The 19,235-nt window shown below is 37.5% G+C and overlaps 1 protein-coding gene across 2 annotated transcripts in view; it reads right to left on the bottom strand.

Moving 5' to 3' along the window:
• Positions 1 to 15,435, bottom strand: part of LOC140152570 (RNA cytidine acetyltransferase-like) — a 66,354-nt gene extending 50,919 nt beyond the window's left edge. The window contains exons 1-8 of one of the 2 annotated variants that reach the window (XM_072174960.1): positions 15,351 to 15,435; positions 9,178 to 9,316; positions 8,254 to 8,345; positions 7,286 to 7,457; positions 5,341 to 5,525; positions 4,444 to 4,558; positions 1,276 to 1,383; positions 523 to 656 (exon numbers count right to left, since the gene is read on the bottom strand). In XM_072174960.1, the coding sequence (XP_072031061.1) occupies positions 523 to 656; positions 1,276 to 1,383; positions 4,444 to 4,558; positions 5,341 to 5,525; positions 7,286 to 7,457; positions 8,254 to 8,345; positions 9,178 to 9,285 (914 nt within the window). In that variant the 5' untranslated portion in view covers positions 9,286 to 9,316; positions 15,351 to 15,435. The remainder of the gene's footprint in view (positions 1 to 522; positions 657 to 1,275; positions 1,384 to 4,443; positions 4,559 to 5,340; positions 5,526 to 7,285; positions 7,458 to 8,253; positions 8,346 to 9,177; positions 9,317 to 15,350) is intronic. The other variant, XM_072174961.1, reaches the window with a different exon arrangement.
• Positions 15,436 to 19,235: the final 3,800 nt, after the last annotated feature.

Raw genomic sequence — 19,235 nt, 5'->3', positions numbered from 1 at the left:
AAAGCCCTCAAAATCAGGAAAAAAACTATTTTGGTAGCAACTATAAAAAAAGGTACATGTAGCAGTTCACACATCCTTAGCATTTCCCAAAAACCCAGCTCTGGCATGCTCCTGTTCTTTAGACCTTATTTTCAATAAAACCTTTCTAAATATCCACATATCTACATTTACAGCTGTTCAACATCTGACTTTGACATTTTCCATTTTCCCAAAGTGGCCAACACACATATGTTGAAGAAAAAAAACACCCATATTGAAAAGATAAAAACAACAACAAAAAAACACCCATAAGCACTTGGACACTTTTCATATCTCTAGCCCAACATTTTGACCACAAAGGCAATAGTGAGTGACCACTGAAGCGTTAGATTATATTATTAGATTATTAAGTCTTAGGTTCGATGGTTGTTCATAGTGGGAGGACTGAACTTCAATTCCTTCATATACAGAGACCTTAGTTCTGAATCGGTTGCAAACATTTAACTAGAGGCAAAAATGATGATGATTATTATTTGTCCTTACCCAAATGCCACCGCTGTAGAGATGGCCAGACCTAATGCAGCAGATTTGCCCCTGCCTCTAGCAGCAGTCATACACACTGTACTCCGTAATGTCTTCTCTGATATTGCCTCCACAAACTTAAGAAGTGCCTTGGCCTTAATGATGGAAAATAAATGACATTAATTGCTGTTATTGAGATATACATAGTCAAAGTTTTCAAAAAAGCATTCGCAATGTAAAATCAAAAGTTTTTACCATATAATTGTTACAGTCATTTTAATGAATGAAGGCTACTTTTCGAGGTCAAATGAGTGAATGTTCTCAATTATCTAGTAGTTGTAAATAGAATGTTGGAAATAAATCTAATACTGGAACTAACTTTTTGCAACCTTACTACATTGCGTCTGGAGCCAGCAGACTTCTTCAGGCAACTGATCCACTGGACTGGTCACACAATAAAAGGTAAAATGCTCTAACTTATAGTAAGAATTCCAATTGAATGAACGCAGCTTTCAACAGTTGTACTTGATACAACCGCGATCGTATATCGTGTAATATCGGGTCAATTGCCTGATGAAGTCTGGTGGTTCCAGACACAATGTAGCAAAGTTGCAAAAAGCAAGTTCCAGTATTAGATTTATTTCCAAAGTTCTACTTTTCAATGTCACTGACTAAATAACATATTTATTGAATTTAAAAGAAATAAGAATTGTCATGTCACATTATGATAAATAATAAATCAAAAACATATTAGAAATCCAATCATTAACCCACCTGGTCCAGTGTTTTGGCACAGTTGACTAATGCTCCAACAGGTTGCGTATCCTGTAAAGACTCTTTGAGGTCTTTTAATTCTGACGCTGATGGACTCAATGCATCTTCCTGTAATAAAACAACACATTAACATGAATTATAATGATATTCGGAAAACTGAATATTGATTACATAAAAGAGTGTCCTAGAATATTCTGCTTTGTAACAGAAGTAAAGAGGATGGTGCTACTACTGAGGATCTAGAAAACAGATGTTTTAGTTTTGATTTTTCTATTATGTGTTTCAGCAGGAAAGGTGTTTGGCAAGGGTTCCATTCTAGATTTGGTGTAATTTTGACTGTTGGAGAGAAGCTCTAAAATCTTCATCGCTTAACCATGGTTAGAGTAGTGTAACTAAGGAATCACTCTTCTAAATTAAAAGCTCTCCTATATTTCCTCAAGAGAGTGATGTGTAATTCAGCTGCAATTTGAATCACTGAGTTGAAATAAAGTTTTGAAATAAAATTTGTGATGGTTAGGATATGTATGAGCTGGTCATCTTTGATATGATGATATGATGGTATACTTAATGATGTCTTAAGAGGTACTGGTGAATTGGTTAAGATATGGTGATATACTTATTGATGTCTTAGGAGGTACTGGTGTGATGGTTAGGATATGATGCTATACTTATGGATGTCTTAGGAGGTACTGGTGTGATGGTTAGGATATGATGCTATACTTACTGATGTCTTAGGAGGTACTGGTGTAATGGTTAGGATATGATGCTATACTTACTGATGTCTTAGGAGGTACTGGTGTAATGGTTAGGATATGATGCTATACTTACTGATGTCTTAGGAGGTACTGGTGTGATGGTTAGGATATGATGCTATACTTACTGATGTCTTAGGAGGTACTGGTGTAATGGTTAGGATATGATGCTATACTTACTGATGTCTTAGGAGGTACTGGTGTGATGGTTAGGATATGATGCTATACTTACTGATGTCTTAGGAGGTACTGGTGTGATGGTTAGGATATGATGCTATACTTATGGATGTCTTAGGAGGTACTGGTGTGATGGTTAGGATATGATGCTATACTTACTGATGTCTTAGGAGGTACTGGTGTAATGGTTAGGATATGATGCTATACTTACTGATGTCTTAGGAGGTACTGGTGTGATGGTTAGGATATGATGCTATACTTACTGATGTCTTAGGAGGTACTGGTGTAATGGTTAGGATATGATGCTATACTTATGGATGTCTTAGGAGGTACTGGTGTGATGGTTAGGATATGATGCTATACTTACTGATGTCTTAGGAGGTACTGGTGTAATGGTTAGGATATGATGCTATACTTACTGATGTCTTAGGAGGTACTGGTGTGATGGTTAGGATATGATGCTATACTTACTGATGTCTTAGGAGGTACTGGTGTGATGGTTAGGATATGATGCTATACTTATGGATGTCTTAGGAGGTACTGGTGTGATGGTTAGGATATGATGCTATACTTACTGATGTCTTAGGAGGTACTGGTGTAATGGTTAGGATATGATGCTATACTTACTGATGTCTTAGGAGGTACTGGTGTGATGGTTAGGATATGATGCTATACTTACTGATGTCTTAGGAGGTACTGGTGTGATGGTTAGGATATGATGCTATACTTACTGATGTCTTAGGAGGTACTGGTGTAATGGTTAGGATATGGTGATATACTTATTGATGTCTTAGGAGGTACTGGTGTGATGGTTAGGATATGATGCTATACTTATGGATGTCTTAGGAGGTACTGGTGTGATGGTTAGGATATGATGCTATACTTACTGATGTCTTAGGAGGTACTGGTGTAATGGTTAGGATATGATGCTATACTTATGGATGTCTTAGGAGGTACTGGTGTGATGGTTAGGATATGATGCTATACTTACTGATGTCTTAGGAGGTACTGGTGTAATGGTTAGGATATGATGCTATACTTACTGATGTCTTAGGAGGTACTGGTGTGATGGTTAGGATATGATGCTATACTTACTGATGTCTTAGGAGGTACTGGTGTGATGGTTAGGATATGATGCTATACTTATGGATGTCTTAGGAGGTACTGGTGTGATGGTTAGGATATGATGCTATACTTACTGATGTCTTAGGAGGTACTGGTGTAATGGTTAGGATATGGTGATATACTTATGGATGTCTTAGGAGGTACTGGTGTGATGGTTAGGATATGATGCTATACTTATGGATGTCTTAGGAGGTACTGGTGTGATGGTTAGGATATGATGCTATACTTACTGATGTCTTAGGAGGTACTGGTGTAATGGTTAGGATATGATGCTATACTTATGGATGTCTTAGGAGGTACTGGTGTGATGGTTAGGATATGATGCTATACTTACTGATGTCTTAGGAGGTACTGGTGTAATGGTTAGGATATGATGCTATACTTACTGATGTCTTAGGAGGTACTGGTGTGATGGTTAGGATATGATGCTATACTTACTGATGTCTTAGGAGGTACTGGTGTGATGGTTAGGATATGATGCTATACTTATGGATGTCTTAGGAGGTACTGGTGTGATGGTTAGGATATGATGCTATACTTACTGATGTCTTAGGAGGTACTGGTGTAATGGTTAGGATATGATGCTATACTTACTGATGTCTTAGGAGGTACTGGTGTGATGGTTAGGATATGATGCTATACTTACTGATGTCTTAGGAGGTACTGGTGTGATGGTTAGGATATGATGCTATACTTACTGATGTCTTAGGAGGTACTGGTGTGATGGTTAGGATATGATGCTATACTTACTGATGTCTTAGGAGGTACTGGTGTGATGGTTAGGATATGATGCTATACTTATGGATGTCTTAGGAGGTACTGGTGTGATGGTTAGGATATGATGCTATACTTACTGATGTCTTAGGAGGTACTGGTGTGATGGTTAGTATATGATGCTATACTTATGGATGTCTTAGGAGGTACTGGTGTGATGGTTAGTATATGATGCTATACTTACTGAAGTCTTAGGAGGTACTGGTGTGATGGTTAGGATATGATGCTATACTTACTGATGTCTTAGGAGGTACTGGTGTGATGGTTAGTATATGATGCTATACTTACTGATGTCTTAGGAGGTACTGGTGTGATGGTTAGGATATGATGCTATACTTACTGATGTCTTAGGAGGTACTGGTGTGATGGTTAGGATATGTGAGGAGTGAGGTAGAATGTTGAGCTGATCATCTAGAACCATACACTTCTTGCATGATGACAGTGACAATAAAAACCTGCAATGGAGAGTAACATTTACACAAAATTAAATATTGATTGGAGAATTGGAATATTATAATATTACATGCATCTGATATTGTGTATTCCTTTTATTTTACAGCTGACAACAAATTATTAGTACTATCTAAAGTCTTGGTTTAAAAAAACTAATACAACAGAGAGGGGGATATAGATCTCTATGTACCTGTTCTTGTACCCTACCATTCATTCATACCAGGGCTGTCAACTTTCACACATTGAGTGCAAGACTCACACATTCAGGGACTCTCTCACGTGCTCATTCAAAAGTAGTAATAGTAAAATCTCAAGCCAAGGTAAGTAAATCTCACGCTAAGAGCTGCCAAAGTAGAAAAATCTCACGCATCATCAAAATATTATGTGAAAATTACCAATAATAGTGTAAAAATTGTGCACCAAATGGCTTCATTTAGCCATTCATTTTGCAAATTTTTCCATGACTTAGGGGGCACGTCAGACACCCACCTGCGTCACACAATGGGCAGCGCTCACACAAATTAAAATATTTTAGACAATATCTCATACCAAGCAATTCAGTAAAGCTAACAGCCCTGTTCATATTAAAATTTCACTTCAGTACTTTTAATGCTATGTGGCAAGGTATCTAACCATCTACTGTTGTCGATAAGCGATGTTGGAATACAAGACTGTTGCATTGTGGAAAATACGAGCTGTCTTAAAGTTGCTGTTGTCATTCTAAACACACACATAAAATTAACTCCTTTTGCAATTACAAAATGTTTATAAACTTTTTCTTCACCTTTCATTGAATCTGCCTACTACATCTTGATGAGCCTCTGTTCTATATCTGGAATGTACATCCATAGATAAAGTGTACAGTTGCTTCAGAGATGTCATACTGCGAAGTAAAATCACAACAATACCTCCACCTTCCACTGTCTCTATGGTACGGGCCAATAGATTAGGTGTCATCGCCTCAAAATCCTGAACAATTACAAGAATTCAAAAATGTCAAGTACAGTAGTGATCAGATGGAAATCCAACCCAGAACCTTTTAGTTTGTAAACACTTGGTCACATGAGCTTCATGATTTAGCACAGTGAAAAATCAAACCAATCTTCTTTGTAAGTTGCCCATCAATTCTTCCCTCCTTTTACACCATGTTAGAACAGTGAAGCTGTTGATACGCTATTTAATTAGCACTGGTTCAGCGCTACTATTTAACACTGGTTCACTGCTACTTTTTAGCACAGGTTCAGCGCTAATGAGACTGACCCTCCCTGGCACCAACCAATTGCACTCCAGTCACTCGCCCTGTCAGTTTGGTGGCTGCTTACACAGTCCTACACGCTCTATGCATCCTAATTGAGTGTGTTACAATCTGGCAAACTGACCCATTCAAACCCCATTGAAACCTACACGCTCTATGCATCCTAATTGAGTGTGTTACAATCTGGCAAACTGACCCACTCAAACCCCATTGAAACCTACACACTCTATGCATCCTAATTGAGTGTGTTACAATCTGGCAAACTGACCCATTCTAACCCCATTGAAACCTACACGCTCTATGCATCCTAATTGAGGGTGTTACAATCTGGCAAACTGACCCATTCTAACCCTATTGAAACCTACACACTCTATGCATCCTAATTGAGTGTGTTACAATCTGGCAAACTGACCCATTCTAACCCTATTGAAACCTACACGCTCTATGCATCCTAATTGAGTCTGCTACCATCTGGCCAACTGGCCCATTCTAACCCTATTGAAACCTACACGCTCTATGCATCCTAATTGAGTGTGTTACAATCTGGCAAACTGACCCATTCTAACCCTATTGAAACCTACACGCTCTATGCATCCTAATTGAGTGTGTTACAATCTGGCAAACTGACCCATTCTAACCCCATTGAAACCTACACGCTCTATGCATCCTAATTGAGTGTGTTACAATCTGGCAAACTGACCCATTCTAACCCTATTGAAACCTACACGCTCTATGCATCCTAATTGAGGGTGTTACAATCTGGCAAACTGACCCATTCTAACCCTATTGAAACCTTTCAAAATGTGTGCCATAAAAAATCATATCAAAATTTGTGCACATATTTTCTCAGGCATGTATCCTCTGGATCCTCGCATTTAATATTTAATGTCTCATATTGACTGATGTCATGCTATGACACAGCAGATAGGCCGCCCTCTCTAATTAAAATTTGTGCACCCTAGTTATAGTATGTATGCGCTAACATAGCCTGCTAGTGGTTAAGCTGTAAGCTGTGTATAAAAAACAAAATAAGACATTTTATATGAAGCTGTATTATCTCTACTTTTCCAATTCATTTCCAATATTTTGAAGAGTACCACCATACATCATGACCTGTATATTTTGACCTGAATCATGGGGTCAATTTGACGCAGGCTGGTCACATAAAATGTTTTCCTTGACCATGGTGGCACCCTGTAAAAGAATCTCAATTTTCAAGAGTTGAACTAGAAACCTTTGCTAATATTTTTTTGACTATTTTGTTGATTTATCCTGCCCTACAAGGAAGTACTTTCTATACACTAATCATTTATTTATAAGATACTCTATTCATTTCCAAACTTTTTCATATTCTCACAGAATCACTGAAAATCCTTTTAATTCCCATAGTTCAAGCCTCCTTTCTCTTATTCATGCTACTCTGTCAAACTTTCATAATTCCCTTTGTTCATATAACACATTGTCACACACTCACCTGCAAGACACACATGCCATATGTATTACCAAGAATCTTGTGTGTTTCGGAATAGTAACAGTAACGTATGTTTGTTGCTGCAATAAATAACTCAAAAGGGTCATCTTCATTCACATCCAGGGTTCCACTGCGGATTTTCTTCTGCAATTGCTTCATACGTTTCTTTCGGTGACTGAAACAGGTACAAAAGTACATTGCTAGCTAATGAATAAGAGCAGGTCACATAGACTTTTAATGGAAAAGTTGGGATTCCAACGGCCAGTTCAAAAAGCCAGCTTTGCAGCTGTTGTCCATGCTGCTGATGAAGTTGTTACAAGTATTTATTTTGAAAATCAAAGAAAATAAACAAAACATGGGGTACAATCTAAAAAAACACACACTTCTTTTGAACGAAGTTCAAAATATAAGTTATATTATAAGTGATTATTTGTACAGAGTGGAGTGAACTGTTTTGTGAAAAAATTAATCGAAAAACTGACAAATAGACAAATAGGCAGGCGTTAAAGTGGTGATAACTACTTTCCTTTGTGGGCAATTTCTGGCATCTCTGAGTGAATCATTGCTAAATCTAGTGTATGGAATGTGTAGGCTTCTCTGCACCCTATTATTGCCGAGTGCCCCTGGTTTTTCCTTAATTTTTTTTTTTTTTTTTTTTTGCTTGGCTCCTTGTGTGAAATATGCATCTTGTGTTCTTTTGGCTTTGGATTTGCATGTTATTGTTGTATATTTGACATGCTACTGTCCTCCTGTGCTCGCCTCTGACGTAATTGTGCAATATACATCAACTTATTTTCTTTATTAATTTTAAAATGTTAGTTTGTATCTTAATGCTGTATATTTTAATATTGTTGCCATGTGTTTATGCTTTTATGTATGCTCTGTAAAGCGCATTGAGATTTGTTTGTAATGCGCTATATAAGATTAAATTATTATTATTATTATTATTATTATTAATTAAGTCTTCTTACCTTGTAAAACCTAGTTCTTTCTTGTAGCACCATAATACAGAAGGTCTCGCTTTTATAACAGCCTTGGATAACATGTGATGTAAAATCACCACCTGAAATTGATCAATACATAGTCAAATTGTTGTTTTAAAGTGCCTTGAAACTTTGACAATAAAAAAAACCAACCGTACCTAATCAGGCCTTGCCATCTAGATTTTAAAGGCGAGTGGTAAATCGCATGTTAGCATGATGCTTGGCTAGTGGTCAAATCACTCTCTAACATGTAGTGGCCAAATTGCTTTCTAGGTCTGGAAGATCATTCGTACCAATATGAAACACTTGTGCACTACTGATACCATCTCTTTCGTTTTCAGGGATTAAGGCTAATTACGATAAATCAAATACATTCAGAGTGCTGAAACTTGTATTAGGCCTGCATTGGATTAAATTTTGGCCTTTTTGGGTGATTTTCATGCACTGAGTGATATTTAGTGTCTATGGCGAGTGGAAAATCGCTTACTAGAAATTGATTTTGGGTGAGCGGTGGCGAGTGAGAGCGGTCACTTGCCTCAAACAGCAAGGCTTGCCTAATAAATATTCAAGTACGGTACTCCTTTTTCCCAGTCATACCCAGTAGGTAGCCAGACCTGTGCTTCACCTGGGCCTTGTGAACTGTAGGCAATTACTTTTACCACTGGCACACAAGTGCGAGCCACACCACATTAACAAATTTTTATGAAGTTTTGATGCCTGGATGACCTCTAGAAAATGTATCTTATATCAACTATATGTTTACAATCTTAGTAAGTTTATCAAATCCATTGAAATATGGGGGAATAAGGTTGATAAAGGAGAGGGTCCTTGTCCATGGGCCTGCGACACTCTTGCTAGGCCTCTGCATGTATACTACTCGATGGACATCCTACTTTAAATTGTGAAACTTACTTGATCTTTGCCTTTATCACCAACGACAACAAACAATGACCTGTGACCTTGGGAGACTCCATTCTCAATCAGAACACGTAGGCGGTTGTCAATCTTTTTGCGTACCATGATCACTATGTGCTTGATTCAATTTGGCTATCTGTAAGTATAATAAAAAACACAAATCTCCCATAAGTCAGGGCAGGCTGATTTTCAAAAGACAAGCTGCACAAGTATGGGTTTTAGCTTTCATCGGTATAGCCCTTTCACTTCTGGGTGATGTCAAAAACTTTTGGATACCCCCTCGTATATCACAATAACAAAATCGCAATGCGTAGCTGTTGAAAAACGAGAGGATTTGCCGTACTATCACAGCAATTTTTGACACAAAGATATAGGGATGATGATGCTGTGCGCCAGACTGTATGTACTATGTAGCTATCACGGGTTTGTTAGGATCGACGAGCGTCAGGCCGACACAATCTGGTTGTGTAGGAGACTAGCATCATGACGCCCACGTTGGAACCCAGTTACAACCATTGGAGTACGGACAGTTCCAATAATTGAAACTCCCGGCTCCAACCGGGAGTTCCAACAGGTGCTGTGTATGTGTTTGTATCTGTTTAATGTGCATTCACATACACACTCACTGCACTTAGCCGTCAGTACGAAGAAATCATTGCTCCAAAAATGATTGCAAATTACACATTTATAATCATTTTTCACCACAAAATATGATATGAAAACACAGGTGAGCAATGTATGAATATATGGAGAGGTGAAACAGGTTGTTAATTATTGTCAATATTAATATTTTGCGACATTTATAATGAAAATAATTAACACTGAAGACACCTTCTACAACTTGAAAGCAAGTCCTCAAACGTTCGAAATTTGTAGTTACTACAACTGGAGTACGGAAGAAATATTCATTACCAGGACTGAAGCACTGTGGCCATTTCTATGTTTGTACCGGGCAAGTACCGGACATTTTTCAACACAGAGATTACTACAAATTCGTCCAAAGGTAAGCAAAGGGTTGGGGATCGCATTTTTAACTTTGACTAAACTGTTTCGGAGTTAAGGGTCGCTAAAAGTAGACCATTTTGGGGGCTGTATTTGTTTGTATCTGTAGGTATACTATACAACACTCCCAATGCTGGAGCCAGGCGTATAGGGTAGTGTGCGCATACAGAGTGAAAATGTTAGTCTTGGCGAAGGTGCTTAAGCACAGCTTCCTTGAAACTTGTTGGATCTGTTATCTGCGTAATAGGATATGGTAAATTGTTCCAGTTTTTGACTGTTTTTGGCAGATAAGAATACTTGTGGCAGTCTTGTGCTGGTTATGATTTGATAGGCTGCTGGATGTGTATGCAGCGATTGACGTGGGTTTGGTCTGAGCAAGTGATCCACCGGCAGACCCAGGAGGCCCTCTCTGGCTTTCTGAAGAATTGTCAGTCTGTTTACATGGCGCCTGTTTTGGAGGGTATCCCAACCCAAGTTTTTGATGAGATTTGTGATGCTTGTTTTCCTGTCATACTCATAGGTATGTGTGGTGAACCTTGCAGCTCTTTTTTGGATTTTTTCCAATTTGAGATCTTTTTGATGCGGGTTCCACACTGCGTTAGAATACTCAAGTATTGGTCTAACGAGGGACTAAGGTAGGGACGGAGTCCCGGAATTCAGTCCCGCCGGGTAGCCGAGTACCGGGCAGGAATTCCATGCCCGGATACCGAAATTAAAAACAAACAAAAAAAACAGTTATTTGCGCCGAGCGTACTACGCAAAGACCGGCGCTTACGGCGCAAACACAGCTTTTGAGAATTGACCAATCACACGATCGTTGCTAGGCAAAGTCAAGGTTCGGTCTTGCAGGTCACGCGATCGTGTTATTCTATGAAAAATACGCTGACGCAGAAGGTACATCCTCTCATGATCGAGAATTTATTATTTCGGCTATAGCAGATAATGTTATCACGTTTTGAACAGAGTAAAAAACGACCATTACTTTATAGTTGCGGAAGAGACTCGCGTTACCACGCAGCAATTTAGTACTTCATATTGCATGCGTGAGCCACACATATAGTCATATACTGACTACATGATATAGGCTTTAATTTGATATATAAATAATAAAACATACAAGGCGGTTCTCGAACCACGAGTCTCGCCTGCTTTTGTGACCGCCTGCTTTTGCGATAACTGTTGGTAGAGAGGTAAATGAATTTGGCGGTTATCGGCTGGGCACGATTATCTGGCCGATGGTAACTGTACCCACCAAGTTTCATGCCCATGCAACAGTTTTTACTAATATGACCTCAGATGACCCTGGTGGCCCTGAAATGACCTTCTAAAATGTCGGCTCTAAATGTTGACTGTACCCCTCGTGCTAAGTTTCATGCCCATACGACAGTTTTTACTAATTTGACCTCAGATGACCCCTGGTGGCCTCGAAATGACCTTCCAAAAATTTGGCTTTAAATGTTGACTGTACCCATCAAGTTTCATGCCCATACAAGTTTTTACTAATTTGTCCTCAGATGACCCCTGGTGACTCCGAAATTACCTTCCAAATATTTGGCTTTAAATGTTGACTGTACCCACCAAGTTCCATGTCCATCCAACAGTTTTTACTAATTTGACCTCAGATGACCCCGAAATGACCTTCCAAAAATTTGGCTTGAAATGTTGACTGTACCCACCAAGTTTCATGTCCATATGACAGTTTTACTAATTTGACCTCAGATGACCCTGGTGACCCCAAAATGACCTTCTTCAAATTTGGCTTCAAATGTTGACTGTACCCACCAAGTTTCATGTCCATACGACAGTTTTTACTAATTTGACCTCAGATGACCCCTGGTGACCCCAAAATGACCTTCCAAAAATTTGGCTTTAAATGATGACTGTACCCACCAAGTTTCATGCCCATACAAGTTTTTAATAACTTGACCTCAGATGGCCCCTGAGTGACCTCAGATGACCCCGTAATGACCTTCCAAAAATTTGGCAAAACCAAAGAACTATTTCATCAAAGTAATAAATCAAAACAGAAAGATGCTTCCTTTACGAGTTATCACTCATTGAAAGTGCTACTTTGCTATACTTTACATGGAAAGCGACTATCTTAAAGTCGCATATTTCCTTAATTACATGACCGATCAAGCTGTTCTTGGGATATGTGATGCACAGTTGAAAATTAATTATTAAAAGATTTGGTGATCTCAGTTGACCTTTGACCTTGTATGTGACCTTTGACCTCACGAAATTGGAAAAAGTATGTTGCGCTGAAAAATCAAATTTGGCAATACCAATGAACTATTTCATCAAATAAATCAAAACAGAAAGATGCTTCCTTTACGAGTTATCACTCATTGAAAGTGCTACTTTGCTATACTTTACAAAGAAAGCGACTATCTTAAAGTCGTCATATTTCCTTAATTACATGACCGATCAAGCTGTTATTGGGATATGTGATGCACAGTTGAAAATTAATTATTAAAAGATTTGGTGACCTCAGTTGACCTTTGACCTTGTATGTGACCTTTGACCTCATGAAAATCTAATCAGGTCGAGTACCTCTGGCCACGCAACTCCCCACCAAGTTACGTCACTGTACCCCATACGGCTCTCCAGATAATCTGTTCACAAGGTATTTTGCTTATTACGCATATATTATGCAAATTAGGTACTTAATTACCATATTTTACGCTCAAAATCTAATCAGGTCGAGAACCTCTGGCCCCACTACACCTCACCAAGTTACGTCACTGTACCCCATACGGATCTCCAGATAAGCTGTTCACAAGGGTTTTTGCTTGATACGCATCAAATACGCATAAATTATGCAAATTAGGTACTTAATTAGCATATTTTATGCGCTGAAAATCTAATCAGGTCGAGAACATCTGGCCACGCTTACTCCCCACCAAGTTACGTCCACTGTACCCCATACGGATCTCAAGATAAGCTGTTCACAAGGTTTTTTTTGCTTGATATGCATCAAATACGCATAAATTATGCAAATTAGGTACTTAATTAGCATATTTTGCGCTGAAAATCTAATCAGGTCGAGAGCATCTGGCCACGCTTACTCCCCACCAAGTTACGTCACTGTACCCCATACGGATCTCCAGATAATCTGTTCACAAGGTATTTTGCTTATTACGCATAAATTATGCAAATTAGGTACTTAATTACCATATTTTGCGCTCAAAATCTAATCAGGTCGACACCCTCTGGTCATGCTACCCCCTATAAAGTTTCATCATCATAGCACTTACGGTTCTCAAGATAACGCGTTCACAAGCTTTTTCCGAACACACACACACACACACGCACACACGCACACACGCACACACACACACACACACGGACACACACACACCATAGTGATTACTAAGTCTCTCCCTGAACATTCAGGCGAGACAATAAAATGATGCAGTTTAATGGCAAATTTGAATACACCTTTTATACCTACAGTACAAGTACTATATATTGCACGGTAATTTATGAAAGCTAACCAATGAAATGTCTACTGAATGATAAGGCACAATATCGAGTTGTTGATCGAAAAATCTATCTTTTATGCACGACGACACGATAGTTATATGTGCATAAGATATACACCCATCGTATGTGTGAGTTACGGCTTTTCACAATGGTTTATATACCGGCTCCATACATTCGATGTATGTACATAAGATAGAACTTTCTGGTATATGAAAACACGTCTGCATAGCGTTGATAATTTTAATAACGCTTGTAAAAAACATTCTTCCGAATGTCACTTTTGGCTACAATTTTCCTGGACTAACATAATGTATCTTTGGATTCAAGTTGGCTTACTTTTAGAGAAAAAATACATCTTTGAAGTACATTCTGGAGAAGTTTTAGGTCACAGCAGTGCGATGCTCCGACGAATGATCATGCCCGATTTACTGTCACCGATGTACACGCTAGAGATGACCTTGTAATGACGTTTTCAATTGGGTACATCCGGGTCATAATCAGTCACAGTACATGCGCAGTGTAGATGGCTGGTGGAATAAGCACGTGCGGAGTTCAGGATTGGCAAAGCAGTGACTTAATAGCCCAATAGGATGACTTTTGAAGATTTTCCACACTACAGTTTCCTATCCAATAGACACCAATTGATGGTTAAGAAAGTAATTGAGCAACTTTTCAAATCTGGCGTAGGCAATTTATGGTATTTTGCTATCCCATACATGTAGATACCAATGTATGAATTTTAAAAACAATCGAGCGACTTTTAAATTATTTGACTCGCGATTTGGGCTAACATTTTTGGCAACACTGCTGTATGGTCAGTGGGTGCATGTACAGCAGAAACACGGCGTTGATCGAAGCTGTTAGGTCAGAGAACAAATATTGATGTTTTTCGTAAGTACAGGTATTAAGATTTAATAAAATATTATAGTACAGTCTGTCGGTATTTATGTCACGAACTATTTCATGATATTTTAGAGACAATAACTAACTTGAGGAAGAAGTTTTTATTCATATGCATGACATTGTATAGTCCGAATAATCAGACCCAGAACAAAATATTAATTTCTGACATGATCGTGTACTGGGTCTGAACTGTTTCCATATGAAATCTTGATGGCAAATTGGACAATAGAAGCACATGGTTCTACGTGACAGCTTTTTAATCCCTATTCAGGTTACGTGAATCACGCTATTGTGGACCATCCTTCTGATACCTGAGTGTTTGGACAAGCAGAACGGGTTTTTGTCTACCTCTCTGTTTGTAAACAAACCAGGAGGTCGAAATCGTCCTCCTGGCCGAATACGAAAGTCAGCGTAATAGTACGGCACTGGACATTGTAGTGACGTACATCATACATGGCAACTGCGTACACTGTCACACGTACATGTAAACAAGTACGTTACATACGATAACATCCTTGCAAGTTCTAACTTCGTATCACAAGCTATCGGTTGTTCATACGAAAGTTAGAACATTTCGAACAACCTACATGGCCTAGCCTTTACATTTTTTGTATAAATGTCTGCCGAATTCGGAAGGCACGCCCAGGCATATACCATGTATACGGTCACTTTCAAGCTTTAAATATCATAACAAAGGGTGTACAATACATTTTACCAAAATAAAACAATTATGATAAAGCCACATTAACTGATACTATTTTTAAAACCATATGACTTACACACATTTGACAAAAATCAAAGTAATAGTTCCTCGAACACAGCAGGCACACAAACCTAAAAACCCAAAACACACATGGGTGTCACCAAGGGCATGGAATGATTGATAGGAAGAGGCACTCCCTAATTAGCATGAGGCCGCATTCTTATTTAAATTAGCCATTGTGTTATAAATTCATATTCATGTTTACCAGTAGCACTTTACACCACCAGGTAGGGTAAGCCATGAATAATTTAGTGTTGTAAAGTCAAATAAGCTTCATTCTTTCCAGTCTTGAACAAAATAGTAGGCGGAGGCGGGAATCGATCTCGGTACCTCTCGGTTGAAAGGCACAGCGTACGCCCACTACGCCAAGTAACTATCTGCTGTGAGACGTGTGATTTTAATCCTTGATATTGCTCAATGGAATAAATCGTGAAATTAAATCAATAATAAAAGAAGCAGAGTTTTATTTTGGGCTCAAATTGGAGACAGCTCTACTAGAGAAAAGGGAAAATATTTGTCTTTGCTCTAAAGAAAATATTTAAGTTAGAAAATACTCAAATAAATTTAAATAAATATTTTGAAACAGAATGTTATGCCTCTATTGGAAACAAATATATTACAATAACTTGTGTGTACTATAATTTATTATTTATTTATTATTACTTACTTACTTACTTACTTACTTACTTACTTACTTACTTACTTACTTACTTACTTACTTAATTACTTAATTAATTTATTTATTATTTAATCACTAACATTTATACTCACTTCATCACTCACTCACTTAAAATTAATCTCATTCTGATGACAAAACAACCCAATTCATTATCATGAACAATATTATTTAAATTATTAAAATTTTGTAAATTTGACCAAATATTTTTATAATTGTCCCAGAAAGATTAATTTGATTGTAGGTGCATGCAGTAGAAAATAGTCTAAAGACAATATATGCAAAGTTTAATGCCTTTTATGGTGGGTATACTTTTGGAGCTACATTTTATTTCAGGTCGAAATATGGTGAAAAAATGAAATGTGTAAAAAACGCGTTTGAAAATTTAAAAAACGTTGTTTTTAAATTTTTTTTATCCGATTTGCATAACTTTTGAAAGTTTCAAAAGTGCATTATGTTAATGTGTCTAATAATGAAAAACACATTGATATAATGATGATTTTTTGATTTCTCTTGACACCTGTCTAACTTTAATTTCAAAATGGCAATTTATTGCTCTCATTTATTTCAGAAAAATTAATTCATCCACCAATGCCAAGAAATCTACCGTCACCACTGTCTATTTTACCATAATGACAGATTCAGTAATCATCCATCTTACAAAATAATATTGTGTGAAATAATATATGGTCAGTAAATCAATCAACCAATCAACTCCCTCCTCTCAATTACTCTTGCATTCATTCATTTACCTGTTATACCTTCACACTTTATACCAACAATCAATCATCAATCAATCAATCAATCAATCAATCAATCAATTCATCAATCAATCAACCCATACATCAACATGTCAATCTGTCAGTCATTTAGTCTCACGTCATCACAAGTCATAAAATTAAAATTGATCGACAACTTGATTGGTCGATCAGTTCATGTTTCATTGTTTGATGGTTTGATAAGTCTATTGATCGAAATTGACTATTATATAATTATTAATATTGTTATTGTTTGATTGATTGATTGATAACTTGAAGAATTGATGTATCAATTAATTCGTTGAGCCGTTGCAAGTGAGTACGTGAAATGTTTAAGAGCTGAGTTACTTCAATATGCCTAAATTAAATAAATAAATAAACAAGCAAATAAATAAATTAATTAATTAATGAATAAATAAATAAATAAATAAATAAATAAATAAATAAATAAATAAATATATAAATTAATTAATTAATTAATTAATTAATTAATTAATTAATTAATTAATTAATTAATTAATTAATTAATTAATCAGAATTATTACACAGCCCTTGATAATCTCTGGGGATAATCTCCAAAATCATTCAATCATTCTTTTGATAGACCTAAACTCTTCTAGTAGGCTATAGATTTTAAATACTATGAGTAGGCCTATACGTATTCAGCAAGTGACATGTACAAGTGCTATAAACGCCGTGCATCAGTGTGTCACTTCATTAATATTACTAACCGGCTCACACGCTGTAGTGTATAAATCAAAATTCAAAACACTCGGGTGATTACATAATCAGTGGCCTCAGCTCAATTGAGGGCGTTTCAATTTATTACGTGATTTGGGAAATGCACAAGATCAAATAGAACGGCGAGTAATGATTATTTACTTGTTTTTAAAAACAAACTGCTTAGGGCGGTAATACAACGTGTACGTCCGATAACTATAGATTGAATGATATTTATCATCACACGAGGAAACTTTATCTAACGATACCGCGACCACCGAGATCTACCCGCTTTCCCAGGACGCCCACCTTCCAACCTCATTCCACAGATGAAGAGACAAAGTTCGCAAACTGAATGGCGGCTTTATTTGTCAACCGTAATTAACATAATCAAGGGTCGAACATGCTAATATCCATAACCGATCGATAACTGGACTCATTTTCTACCAAGCAAACCAGCGGGATTTGTCATAGGTTTGCGTGCGTAATAGAATAACCGTGAATTTAGTGTCACCCCCGTGCCAAGGGGGTGACACTAAATTCACGGTTGTTCTATTAGCAACGCAAAATCTATGAAAAATTCAGCTGGTTTACTAGCTAGAAAGTGAGGCCAGTTATCGATCCGTTATAGCTCGTTATGAATAATTCATGTTCGACCCTTGGATCATGTTAATTGAGTTTGGCAAATAACAACGTTGTTAGTTTTGCGAACTTTGCCTGTTCAATGAGAGTATAGCACGCCCCAATACATCTGGGCGCAAACCAGGCGAAAACGATCCAGTTTAATGAAATGGCGGACGGGTATTCCCATCAGGCACCAGTGATATGTTTTTTCAAAGAAAGTCTACTAATTTGATATGAAATGACATTTTGCAGTAGCAAAGTCAAAATTAGGACTTGCTGTCAATAATATGAAGGAAATATGTGACAGAGGCAAGGTGGGAAATACAAGTAGTATTTAAGTTATAATAACCTTTGATACCCGACCTGACCTTCCATCATGGCGCCATGATTCGTTTTATGTATTTCTATTATGCTCTCAAGTCAAATAAAATACCAATCTGCGCTGAGCAGACAATGTTACTTGGCTCCCAGCATGAATTATTGATTTTATACGGAGGTAAAGAAATGCACAGTGTATGTCCATGATGTGCAAGCATACTCCAAATATTTACGGTAAATCTGAATAGTGGTCACATGGTGACATATCATGTGTTCGGGAACTCACCTGGCACCCTTTTAAGATTTCAGGCTTGTTTACTAGTTAATTGCCATTTGTACTCTTTATTATTTATCTTTGTTAATTAACATATATTTTAAATGCTGATAAATCATGGTTGGCTGCCCATGATATCTGTTAAATTCAATGTTTTATGAATATAATTCTACCACGCAGAGGGGGTCACGCAGCAGAATTTCACATCACCTGACTTAGCTAGATTTCGAAGCTCTGCTCTTCAAATTCATGTAACTTTCAAAGTTTATACATTTAATATATTTAATAAGATACTCATTTTTTGTTATAACCAACTGGTACACGAAATATACTAGCTTATTACCTATACAGAAAGGTGATTATCAGCCTTCACTCAGCAAATTGACATGCCCGGCATATATGCAGCCATTCTCCGTCTGGATAACATGACTGTCGCCCTCAATACGTCTGGGCGCAAATTTAAATAACAATACGCTATTTACATATCAATGCGGCCTCATGCTAATTAAAGCTGCCCCATCCAGGAGATCA

This window comes from Amphiura filiformis, chromosome 5 (genome assembly GCF_039555335.1).
Source record: "Amphiura filiformis chromosome 5, Afil_fr2py, whole genome shotgun sequence".
In the NCBI taxonomy this organism is placed as follows: Eukaryota; Metazoa; Echinodermata; class Ophiuroidea; order Amphilepidida; family Amphiuridae; genus Amphiura; species Amphiura filiformis.
This window is presented reverse-complemented; position numbering and strand designations above follow the sequence as displayed.